The sequence below is a fragment of the Oncorhynchus clarkii genome, chromosome 3 (assembly GCF_045791955.1).
Source record: "Oncorhynchus clarkii lewisi isolate Uvic-CL-2024 chromosome 3, UVic_Ocla_1.0, whole genome shotgun sequence".
Taxonomy (NCBI): domain Eukaryota; kingdom Metazoa; phylum Chordata; class Actinopteri; order Salmoniformes; family Salmonidae; genus Oncorhynchus; species Oncorhynchus clarkii.
The window spans coordinates 26506012-26519052 of record NC_092149.1 but is presented as its reverse complement, the minus strand read 5'-3'; the positions used below and the strand labels follow the sequence as shown (position 1 = coordinate 26519052).

Genomic DNA, 13041 nt, shown 5'->3' with positions numbered 1-13041 from the left:
CAGTCACATAAATAAACCTATATTTTAAGCCCAGAAAGCAACCCTGCCTTTCCATAATACACTCAGCCTAGTGTGGGATAGAATGAAAAAAATCCCATTCTGAAAAAGCACTAATATTGTGAAATAGCCCAAATGCAACAGTCGCCTCATTAGTTTTAGGCCTACCTTTACCAGGTGAGTCCCTTGCCCCCGCTGTTTTCCTGCACAACGAGGTGGTAGCAACAGAAAGTACTGTACAGCACATCCCGTGGATCGGTTTCTACTGATTAATTGACACGCCAAAATGTTAACTCTTGAGGGAGTTATATTAACCTGAGCCGCGTTGCACCGGTCAATGGCTTTAAACTCCTCTCACCGGGGTAACTCGGGACAGATAATCGAATCCCCTCATTGAGTGTATTATCCAATCGACCAATAAAACCAGGGAAATACGACGTTGGATGTTAGATTAGTCCTAATTGGCTAATTTCTAATATTGTGTGGTTTAGTTAGTCATGATTGACTAATGTCTAATGTTGTGTTGTACGTCATCTAAATGATTGCCCATTGACGCCCACACTGCAACAACCCCGCCATTTGGAACCTAATCCAATTCTGTTTTGGTGACAAGGTAAAGTATTGAATTTATTGACACACTGCAATAGCTTGCTATAGATTTCGAATGAGCCAGAATGGTCATATTAAGTATAATTATAGCGATGAAACAAATAAATGTTCGGCTTTTAGGTGCATTCAGTAGCTAAAAAGATCTGCCTGACTGGATGCAACGTTGACAAGAAGACTGAGCTAACCGCGGTAACGTTAGCTAGCCAAGTCAGGCAGCATCAGCGGGAATGTATTGACTAGTTAGCTATCCCGTAGATCGGTTTCTACTTAAACACCATTGTCAATTCAACAGGTTAGCAAATATCGAGATAGTTTTCAGTCTGCGTGGTGGTGAACTTTGGGACATGGCGTATTAGTTGACTAGCTGGCTAACGTTAGCTCTATGTTGTGTTCATAACAAACCTGCGCGCCAAATCATGTCTCCGGGCGCCACACCGCAAACAATTTAACTCCATAAGATTGAATGTACTGTTGTAGCTGGCTAGCTATGTATACTAATAATGACAACTATCTGGTGGTGGGTAAATTGTGATTTGATTGTGAATTTAACTAACTAGGTAACGTTAGATGGCTAATTCCAGATAAGTGGTTAGTAAGCACAAAAAATGCAATTGAACAAAAACTATCTAGCTAACAATGTTCTCGGACATGACATTAAGTGCGATGGAAAGTTGTTGACTAGCTAACGTTAGCTTAATGTTGTAGTTTAATATTATTCGCATAAAAAGTAGGGACTATAGTCAGGTGCTTCTCCAGGGATATCTGGCTAAACTGATGGTGGAACTACTTTCTTCCCAAAACAGGGCAGCAGATGTTACAAAGTGCACTGACATGACTGAAACAATGGATGAAAAGATGGAGGTTTGTCCCCTGTCGGATGAGATGGAGAAAGAACAAAAGGTTGAAGACCTGGCTGACTCACCATATAAGGCCCCGAAACCACGGAATGAAATGAGTAGAGACATAAGTATGATAAGTCAATGATGTTTATGAACCCGTTTTGCTCTATAGGCCTACACGCTAGGTATCATCCCTCCTTTACCTTCCTCAGCGTTGCATGGGTCCAACTTGTTAGTTATTGCATGCACAGAGGCCTGGTTTGCTACAGTTGATGAAGCCAGCAGCACTGAATTCTATTTGACCTGTTATGTTCTTCTTGCAGCTCTATCTCAAATAGTTGAAGGGAAGAGGGAGAAAAAGACGGTGCAAAGACTTGATTTCCAGGTTGCGAAACCTGCGAAGGTGCTGAAAGTTGAAAATGGTAAGATGGAGCATCCTCGGACATGTCTATCACCAAAGGCTATAGATGAGCGCAGAGAACGTTTCCAAAGTTTTGTCGACATGAGACAGAATGAAGCCTGTAAAAAAGTTCTCATCAGTCTCGTAGTCTATGTATTGGGATGCAACTGTATCATGTACCAGCCCCGCTGGGATCCCATATCATGCTCCCACCACCATGTTGCCCTCTGTAGTCAGCTCATTATTTAACAGTACACACCTAATTTCCACTCCCCGTCAGGTGGCGGAGATAAATTAGGAGACATTGCGAGAGTGAACCACCACCTTGGAAAGCTGAAGGTTCCAGATCTGAAACCGCTTCATACAATTCTCTTTGATATGCCAGGTAAGGTAAGTGTATCTTACACCTTTTTAAAAGGCTGAGTAATGTCACAATGGACACCCCTGTGTGGGTAAAACAACTCTAGAGTTGTTGTTCTTAGTCGGTTGTCATTGTTGATGGTTCCCTCCTCAGATTGCCACAATGAGGAAAAACATGCGGCTGTTCAATGGCTTCCCGTTCGAGGTTGACAGTGATCCCTATATAAAGAAGAAGGAGAGGATGATGAGGTAAGAAGGAGAGGGGGTTGCTCAATTAGGACTTATGAAACAACAGTAGTAGCGTGTGTGCATACATGCATGCATACACACAGACAGACATACATACAGTAATATACATACATACAGTACATACATACATACATACATACATACATACATACAGTACCAGTCAAGAGTTTGGACACACCTAATCATTCAAGGGTTTTTCTTTATTTGTACTATTTTCTACATTATTCCATGTCATTTTACAATGTAGTAACCAAAAAAGTGTTAAACAAATCAAAATATATTTGACATTCTTTAAAGTAGCCACCCTTTGCCTTGATGAAAGCTTTGCACACGCTTGGCATTCTCTCAACCAGCTTCATGAGATAGTCACCCGGAATGCATTTCAATTAACAGGTGTGCCTTGTTAAAAGGAAATGTGTGAAATGTATTTCCTTCCTGCATTTGAGCCAATCTGTTGTGTTGTGACAAGGTAGGGGTGGTATACAGAAGATAGCCCTATTTGGTAAAAGACCAAGTCCATATTATGGCAAGAACAGCTCAAATAAGCAAAGAGAAACGACAGTCCATCATTACTTTTAAGAGTTTGAAGGTTTCTTCAAGTGCAGTCGCAAAACCCATCAAGCACTATCATGAAACTGGCTCCCAAGAGGACCGCAACAGGAAAGGAAGATCCAGAGTTAGCTCTGTTGTAGAGGATAAGTTTGTTAGTTAGCTACACCTCAGAAATTGCAGCCCAAATAAATGATTCAGAATTCAAGTAACAGACACACCTCAACATCAACTGTTCAGACTGTGTAAATCAGGCTTTCATGGTCCCAATTGCTGCAAAGAAACCACTACTAAAGGACACCAATAAGAATAGACTTGCTTGGGCCAAGAAACATGAGCAATGGACATTAGACCAGTGGAAATCTGTCCTTTGGTCTGATGAGTCAACACCACCGTGTCTTTGTGAGATGCAGAGTAGGTGAATGGATAATCTCTTTATGGTGTGGTTCCCACTGTGAAGCATGGAGGTGGTGTGGGGGTGCTCTGCTGGTGACACTGTCTGTGATTTTATTTAGAATTCAAGGCACACTTAACCAGCATAGCTACCACAGCGTTCTGCAGCGATACACCATCCAATCTGGTTTGGGCTTAGTCCCACTATCATTTGTTTTTCAACAGGACAATGACCTCTAGGCTGTGTAAGGGCTATTTGACCAATAAGGAGAGTGATGGGGTGCTGCATCAGATGACCTAACCTCCACAATCACTTGACCTCAACCCAATTGGGATGAGTTGAACCACAGAGTGAAGAAAAAGCAGCCAACAAGTGCTTAGCATATGTGGGATCTCCTTCAGGACTGTTGGAAAAGCATTCCAGGTGAAGCTGGTTGAGAGAATGCCAAGAGTGTGCAAAACTGTCAAGGCAAAGGGTGGCTACTTTGAAGAATCTCAAATTTAAAACATTTTTATCTTTAACACTTTTTTTTTTTTTTTGGTTACTACATGATTCCATATGTGTTATTTCATAGTTTTGATGTCTTCACTATTATTCTACAATGTAGAAAATAGTACAAATAAAGAAAAACCCTTGAATGAGTAGGTGTGTCCAAACTTTTGACTGGTACTGTATATTTTTCACCTTATTTTATCGGAGTCATACTAAGATCAAGGCCTCTTACAGATGAGCCCTGAATTACACAAATTACAGAAGACAGACACACCCATCAAAATATAATGCAAAATGCAACCAAAAAGAAAAACACGGTCATAAGAAATGAACACATTCATCAGTTAAAAGGTCCTCCAATCAGCTTTCTGAATATCCCTAGAGGCACCAACACATCCAATTTTAAGAACATTTTTAAGATTGTTCCACATAAGGTGCTTCTAACAGCTTTAACGAAGAAACATGTTTAAACATGATCAGAAATATTGTTGTGATTGTGGATCAAACTTACTCTGTTACTATAAACAAGCAAATGAATGACTAGTAATTGTGTGCACTGATTCAGGATAACATGTGTAAGGTTGAGGACCATCTGTAAAGTGTTGGACCTGGAGAAGGGTGGAAACCAGTCAGTCCTCATCGATAGGATCATGACTTTCCTCATTAGTCCCAGAATATCAGGAAAGGTGAGTTACAGGTCTTCTCTTTATTTTTCAAATAAACTGTCCTTAACAGTCGTTTTCATGTGAGTGACTGGTCTTTGTTCTTTAGCTAGGTACACATTTCTTGAGTTTGTGGTCTTGTCAAATAGAATAGAAAACTGAACTGTGTTCACCAATGAGGTCTTGAAAAAGGTATAGGCCCAACCTATAATTCTATCCTTCCCCTGCAGCCTGTGATCTCAAAGAGAAAGAAGAAGTCGAAGAAGAATATCTCAACCAAAGACTCTAAGAGCAAGACCAAGGCTAAGGCCAGGAGTACATCCAGCAGCCCCCGGAAGGTCAAATTAGAGAGCAAGTCCAAAGCTATCGTCACTGATTCTAGCAGTGATGAGGATGACGAGCAAGGAGTCACAGTCGAACAAGACGAGTCGGACGCTGAAAAGAAGAGCGGGAAATCGGGAAAGAGGGAAAAGGTGACGACCGATGAAGATACCGATGATTCTGAAGACGATGAGGTGAGCAACTGAAATGTTGTAATGTAAACTGATAGTTATTGTTCATTGGAAATTGATATTTCCCTTATTTGGTCTTGGACGATACTAGTGCCACTATATAAATATTCTAGAACTGTAAAAGGGAACAGTCAGCCTGTTCTGTCACTCAAAGATTAAACACAGAAGTCCCTTCTCTCCTACCAATCAGGATCCCAAGTCAAATCCACCAACCAAGGGTAAGAGAACACCTTCCAGGAAGCGTACGCAACCAGCAAAGAAGGCAGCTCCTGCCAAAAAGAGAACAAAAGTGGAAGACTCCGACCTGTCTGAGTCTGATTCAGACAAGGATGATTCAGACAAGGAGGATGAGGATGAGAAAGATGGCGAGAGTGAAGTTGAGAAGGTGAGAGAGACTCTTCTGTCAATCTGTCCCAGATTCTGGATTTGCTAAACTCACAGCAATTCTTGTGAATACAAAAGTCAACAGTTTGGGTTTGTCCATATTTGTATGTAACAGATCATGTCTATAATATCTGGATAGGGTTTTTACCCATTTGTCTTTTTATCTTGAACTAATGGAATGAACTAATGGATTGATTTGTCCTCAGCCAAAAAGGAAACCGGCAGCTAAGAGGGCAGCACCGGCCAAGCCAGCAGCTAAGACCAAGAAAGCAGACAGCAGCAGTAACAAACAGAAAAAGACTGCCAGCAAGGGCAATGGTAAGAATGTAGATTTACTTTTATAACACGTTTCATACGTCATTGGCAACCTGTAGCCTAATGCATATTGTTATGTTTTTCTCTGCTTGTTTTCCTAAATAACAGCACTCGACAGCTCGGACGACGATGAGCCGTTGATCAAGATGATCAAGAAGCCTCCGACAGATGAGCAGCTGAAGGAGACGGTGAAGAGGCTGCTGAAAGACGCCAACCTGGAGGAGATGACCATGAAGAAGATCTGCCAGAAGGTATGTTTGCTTCTCAAACATCTCTGATTTGATATCACAATGATGGTTGGCTTACCTGTAAAAGTCTAAGGCAACAACTTCTCTGCCCCAGGTGTATGACACATACCCAGACTATGACCTGACCAGCAGAAAGGACTATGTCAAGCAGACAGTAAAAACGGTGAGTTACCTGTCCTCCCTTGGTGTTCTGGAATAGCAGCACTGTGCTTCTAGACTACTAAAATCTAAGTCATTCCCCACAAAAAATTGTGTGTGAATGCTTTTCAATTGTTTTATGTTGTCAGACTTTTCTTTGTATAACCGTCTGTTTTTTTTTTTTTTTTTTGCAGCTGATTTCCTAAAGGACATGAAAACGGTCCTTGTGACAAATAACTGTGTGAACGGTCCAGTGCTGGAAAAGGATAATCAAAAGAATGTGCCTACCTTAGAACTGCTCAAACCAGAGTTTTACTTCATGTGTTTGTTTTTATTTGAATCCAAATGTTTTTGTTTCTGTATTATGTCACTTCCAACTTGACTGCACACTTCTCTTAGGTCATATTTAACATGCTACTTAAGGCTTATGCATTTTGAGTCATTGCTTGTTAATAATCTGTGCTTTGTTAATACACTTTACAGTTTTTCTACTGATCCCAAGCAAAGGGTATTTAGGCTAAACGAACCGTGTTTAGAGATTCAAGGTTGGTCACTGTAAATGGAAACATGTCCTCAGGCAATGCATGAATTCACACATGGTTGATTTTAAATGTATTTCTTGACTTGACCAGTCAAAATAGAATAAGGCCCCTCACCGTAGCTATCCACTGCCTTTGTCTTCTGTGGAGGATTTCAAATCTTTCCCTCTGTGGTTTTGATGCACATATAACAGCTTTATCGCAACAAGGCAGTCGTATGTATGTATGTATGTATGTATGTATGCTGGGGTGTATTCACTAGAACCAAACGGGGAGGGACCTACAGGAATTTGAACAATAAACTTTCTGTTTTTAGTAAACGGTTTCTGTTGCAAAACATTTTGGACTAATGATGGATTTGCATGGCAAGCTGTTCAATTGAGTTTTGAAAAGTATTGTCACGGTCAAGTCTTCAAACATAATCCTTGATTGCATTTATAAGACTTCATGTTTTTATATGTAAATGTGTACATTTGTGAATCATTTACTTTTGATGAGCTCCTGTTTTAGTCCTTATTTTGTCTCTGTATGCAGTACAGGATGATCTATGTAGTTGTTACTTTGCTCAATGAAGAGTTGGATTTTTTTAGTCAATATACCTTTGACAAAGTAAGTGTCATTGAATGAAATTGTCTTCCAATGTTATGCATATAAATTAAATCAGATTTTTGAATGAACCCTTGTCTATCTAGTGTTTTACTAAAGCAAAGACACTCGTTACTAAGGTGGTAAACAGTTAAGATATTGGCCCTGTTACGGCGCATCAAAACCTTGATGTCATGTAAATTGTGACTGCCTGACTAAGCTACAAACAATATTGGTCAGTACGATCTGGAATCCTTGGGATGTTCCTACCTTAACCATTTTACATTTAAACTTCAATGGGGTTTAGGGATGTCCCAAGGATCCCAGATAGCAGGGACTAAATAATTTTGGCTGCATTCAAGAGCATCAAAACAGTATTATAAACTGGGTGGTTCAAACCCTAAATGCTGATTGGCTGACAGTTGTGTTATATCAGACTGAATACCAGGGGTATGACTTTTTTTACTGCTCTAATTATGTTGGTAATCAGTTGATAATAGCAATAAGGCACCTCGTGGTTTGTGGAATATTGCCAATATACACTGCTCAAAAAAAATAAAGGGAACACTTAAACAACACAATGTAACTCCAAGTCAATCACACTTCTGTGAAATCAAACTGTCCACTTAGGAAGCAACACTGATTGACAAATTGCACATGCTGTTGTGCAAATGGAATAGACAACAGGTGGAAATTATAGGCATTTAGCAAGACACCCCCAATAAAGGAGTGGTTCTGCAGGTGGGGACCACAGACCACTTCTCAGTTCCTATGCTTCCTGGCTGATGTTTTGGTCACTTTTGAATGCTGGCGGTGCTTTCACTCTAGTGGTAGCATGAGATGGAGTCTACAACCCACACAAGTGGCTCAGGTAGTGCAGCTCATGGTACATCAATGCGAGATGTGGCAAGAACGTTTGCTGTGTCTGTCAGCGTAGTGGCCAGAGCATGGAGGTGCTACCAGGAGACAGGCCAGTACATCAGGAGACGTGGAGGAGGCCGTAGGAGGGCAACAACCCAGCAGCAGGACCGCTACCTCCGCCTTTGTGCAAGGAGGAGCACTGCCAGGGCCCTGCAAAATGACCTCCAGCAGGCCACAAATGTGCGTGTGTCTGCTCAAACGGTCAGAAACAGACTCCATGAGGGTGGAATGAGGGCCCGATGTCCACAGGTGGGGGTTGTGCTTACAGCCCAACACCGTGCAGGACGTTTGGCATTTGCCAGAGAACACCAAGATTGGCAAATTCGCCACTGGCGCCCTGTGCTCTTCACAGATGAAAGCAGGTTCACACTGAGCACGTGACAGACGTGACAGTCTGGAGACGCCATGGAGAACGTTCTGCTGCCTGCAACATCCTCCAGCATGACCGGTTTGGCGGTGGGTCAGTCATGGTGTGGGGTGGCATTTCTTTGGGGGGCCGCACAGCCCTCCATGTGCTCGCCAGAGGTAGCCTGACTGCCATTAGGTACCGAGATGAGATCCTCAGACCCCTTGTGAGACCATATGCTGGTGCGGTTGGCCCTGGGTTCCTCCTAATGCAAGACAATGCTAGACCTCATGTGGCTGGAATGTGTGAGCAGTTCCTGCAAGAGGAAGGCATTGATGCTATGGACTGGCCCGCCCGTTCCCCAGACCTGAATCCAATTGAGCACATCTGGGACATCATGTCTCGCTCCATCCACCAACGCCACGTTGCACCACAGACTATCCAGGAGTTGGCGGATGCTTTAGTCCAGGTCTGGGAGGAGATCCATCAGGAGACCATCCGCCACCTCATCAGGAGCATGCCCAGGCGTTGTAGGGAGGTCATACAGGCACGTGGAGGCCACACACACTACTGAGCCTCGTTTTGACTTGTTTTAAGGACATTACATCAAAGTTGGATCAGCCTGTAGTGTGGTTTTCCACTTTAATTTTGAGTGTGACTCCAAATCCAGACCTCCATGGGTTGATAAATTTGATTTCCATTGATAATTTTTGTGTGATTTTGTTGTCAGCACATTCAACTATGTAAAGACAAAAGTATTTAATAAGAATATTTCATTCATTCAGATCTAGGATGTGTTATTTTAGTGTTCCCTTTATTCTTTTGAGCAGTGGCACTCCACGTTGTGTCCGCTTAATAACAGCTCTCAGGTATATTGGCCATTTACCACACCCCCTCTGGCCTTATTGCTTAATTATAAACGGGGTGGTTCGAGCCCAGAATCCTGATTGGCTGACATATTTAAGCAATAAGGCCGAGGAGGTGTGGTATAGGTCAAAATACCACAGCTAAGGGCTGTTCTTATTGGCCATATCACAAACCCCTGAGAAGCCTTATTGCTATTATAAACGGGTTATTAACATAATTAGAGCATTAAAAATAAATGTTTTGTCATACCCGTGGTATACGGTCGTACAGCCAATCAGAATTCAGGGCTCAAATCACCCAGTTTATAAAAGACTGTATACCACAGCTATGACAAAACATGTATTTTTACTGCTCTAATTACGTTGGTAACCAGTTTATAATAGCAATAAGGCTCCTCTGGGATTTGTGATATGGCCAATATACCACGGTTAATGGCTGTATCCAGGCGCTGTTGCGTCATGCATAAGAACAGCCCTTAGCCGTGGTATATTGATCGGGCCTTATTTCTTAAATGTATCATTGGTAAATTGTGGCTGTCTGATTATTAATAACGAGTCATTATTTATGATGCAAGGTGATTTGTAGATCATTAGTCGTCAGTCTGCTGAAATGTCGAACAAGCCCATTGGGTAGCTGATGCAATTGTGATTTATAGATTAGTCAGCTTCGCCTTTAAAGTCGACTTGAGACTGAAAGGACCGAACTTTGACAGATGTAAGACTACTAATGATGCAATGCACACATGCCTACATTTCAGGGAAGCTGGTTATAGTTTGCTGGCTGTTATTGGACGCAAGAGAAGATATCCAAGCGCGCGAATTGGCCAGCTAAACATCAATGGCGATGGGAAAGACAGACGATGTAACGTTGTAACAAACTTTATCGATACATTTGCTTATTTCATAACTATAACTAGCCTAGTATCTTAGATACTGTATTTGCATTGTAACGTATTGTAGCACTTGCAGTCAATACAAAGAATACTGGAATAGGAGTTATCTCAAAACAAATAATTTTGTGTCTACTGTGCTGTTCAAACTGTGAAGTACACCATATCGAAATGTTGCCTGTCATTCTAAAATGGGGTGTCTTAAGTCGTGCTCTAACCTCCATGTCCCTCAATGTGCCCTTTGACCCCCGTAGACATGTGTCTGCTCCAACCGCTTCCTGGTCCAGAGTAGGATCCACGATCACTTCATAGAGAAGTTGGGGAAAGCCATGGACGCAGAGCTCCGTCTGGGCCACGGCTCTGACCCAAACACCACCCAGGGACCCCTCATCAACGTCCGTGCCTCTGAGAAAGTAACCTGGTTCCTACTGTCAAGAGGGTGTTTGTATTATAACTATACTATAACTGTATTATCTGCAAGATGATGTTTATATTCCGATATGTTACATAACCTTATGGTATCCTATGTCTCTCCCAGGTGGAGCACCAGGTAATGGATGCAGTGTCGCGGGGGGCCAAGGTGCTAAGGGGGGGGAAGCGTCTGGATGGCTCGTTCCATCAGCCCACTCTGCTGGCTGATGTCACCACAGACATGCTGTGTACCAGAGAGGAAACCTTCGGTCCTCTCCTGCCTGTCATCAGGTCAGTGGAGCTAGGAGAGATCAGACAACTGAAGACTGGATGGATGCTAAAATGGGAGCTAACTCAAGGTGTTTATTCTCTGTTCCTTATGACAGGTTTAACGCAGGGAAGGAAGCACTTGCCATTGCCAATGCATCTCATGTGGGTTTAGCAGGTGAGCTAAACAGTATTGTATGCACCTTGCTGTCATGTCTGAAAATCCCTCAAACCTTCCAAATGGACATTGACCCCAAGCATACTTCCAAAGTTGTGGCAAAATGGCTTAAGGACAACAAAGTCAAGGTATTGGAGTGGCCATCACAAAGCCCTGACTTCAATCCCATAGAAAATATGTTGGCAGAACTGAAAAAGTGTGTGCGAGCAAGGAGGCCTGCAAACCTGACAGTTACACCAACTCTGTCAGGAGGAATGGGCCAAAATTCACCCAACTTATTGTGGAAAGCTTGTGGAAGGCAACCTGAAACGTTTGACCCAAGTTAAACAATTTAAAAAGGCAATGCTACCAAATACTGATTGAGTGTATGTAAACGTCTGACCCACTGGGAATGTGATGAAATAAATAAAAGCTGAAATGAATCACTCTGGTATTATTCTGACAGGAATTGTGAAAAACTGAGTTTAAATGTATTTGGCTAAGGTGAATGTACATTACATTTTCAACTGTATGTGTAAGAAGCTGCTGAGAAATCCATGTCTCAAGTTCCATGCTCTACATGGTTTCCTCTCCTCATCCTCTCTGACCTCTGGCCTATAAGAACTGGTGAAGGGAAAGCAATATGGTGACAACCCAAACCAGTTCTCCCGGTCCATTAAAAGGAGAGTTAAAGACCCAGTGCAGTCTAAACATGAATTTCCAATGTTTTTATATATATTTCTACACTGAGGTTGGAAAATGGTGATAATGCCCTTTTAGTTTAAGAGCTGCTTGGAAAGACTGCCTGAAATATCAGGCATTTTTGGTGGGATGGAGTTTTGGCCTGCCTGGTGACATCACCAGGTGGTAAATTCTCTGCCAATAACCACTTATTTTCAGTTTCCCCTCCTCACTTAGACCACTCCCAGGTAGTCTTAGCAAAATTATTGTTTGAGAAGTTGCTTTGTTTTCAATTATAATAGTCAAAATCACAGTAATGTACTTAATTGTTACCAGATATTATTTGATGTTGAGATAAAAACGGCTGCATTGGATCTTTTAAAGGGTTGTCTCTTAAAGAGGACTACACTTCTCCAACCTGTGGGATCCCATAACGATCTGGACCTTTAGGGCTGAATCATATGTTGAGATACAAATGTGTGTTCTCAATGTAGGATTGGGCCCTCAATGAGGAGCTCTGTGTAACTTGAAGCCTAGCGTAGAGTTGGGTAGATTTAATAAGCACGTCAATTGCAAACGGTTGAGATTATGAATATGCACAAGAGACATCTGTTTAATAGGAAGATTATTTGTATTTCGGCTATTTTCTAGAAAAGGGAGCTTGGCTGTATCCAATGCCAGCTGTATTAGATATGTCACTTGATCATTATGTGGTTAAATAATGAATGACACTATTTTGGTAATCATTGTTGGGCTAAGCATCCTCTGTTGTAAATAGTTTTTTTTAAACTGTCCTGACTACTTAAAAACCATCTATTGTAGACCATGCCCCTACATTATAGGATATGGTGTTGTCGTTGGTAACTAGTCTTCCCACATACAATATATTACACAGCAGAGCTGCCTTCTGCTATTCAGGCAGGTGGTACACACTGCGTGCTGTATCTGAGCCTGCAATGTAAATGTTGTGTTCTCTGAAACTGAAGTAATGTCTCTTGCCAAACATTGTCTCCTAAGTGCTGTTTGAATGTTTTGACAAATTCTGTTTTCTAGTTGTGACATTGTTATTGTAAAAAATAAAATAAAAATATATTTCTAACTATTGTAAATATTATTGGAGTATTTCAGAAAATATAAAATAAATGACTGTGAGTTACTTTGTTGTTTGTCGAACAATTTAATTTGGTTTACCTTAGATTAGTGTTTCCCAACCCTGGTCCTCGAGTACTC

The 13041-nt window shown here is 41.7% G+C and overlaps 1 protein-coding gene across 1 annotated transcript; it reads left to right on the top strand.

Moving 5' to 3' along the window:
- The first annotated feature begins 398 nt into the window (after window positions 1-398).
- LOC139392002 (protein DEK-like) lies at window positions 399-7364 on the top strand. Its single transcript, XM_071139635.1, has 12 exons — window positions 399-610; window positions 1410-1573; window positions 1769-1867; window positions 2126-2235; window positions 2360-2454; window positions 4455-4575; window positions 4782-5066; window positions 5254-5448; window positions 5654-5765; window positions 5871-6013; window positions 6105-6173; window positions 6343-7364. The coding sequence occupies exons 2-12, from the start codon at window positions 1438-1440 to the stop codon at window positions 6352-6354; spliced, it is 1377 nt and encodes a 458-aa protein (XP_070995736.1). The 5' UTR covers window positions 399-610; window positions 1410-1437; the 3' UTR covers window positions 6355-7364.
- The last annotated feature ends 5677 nt before the right edge of the window (window positions 7365-13041 follow it).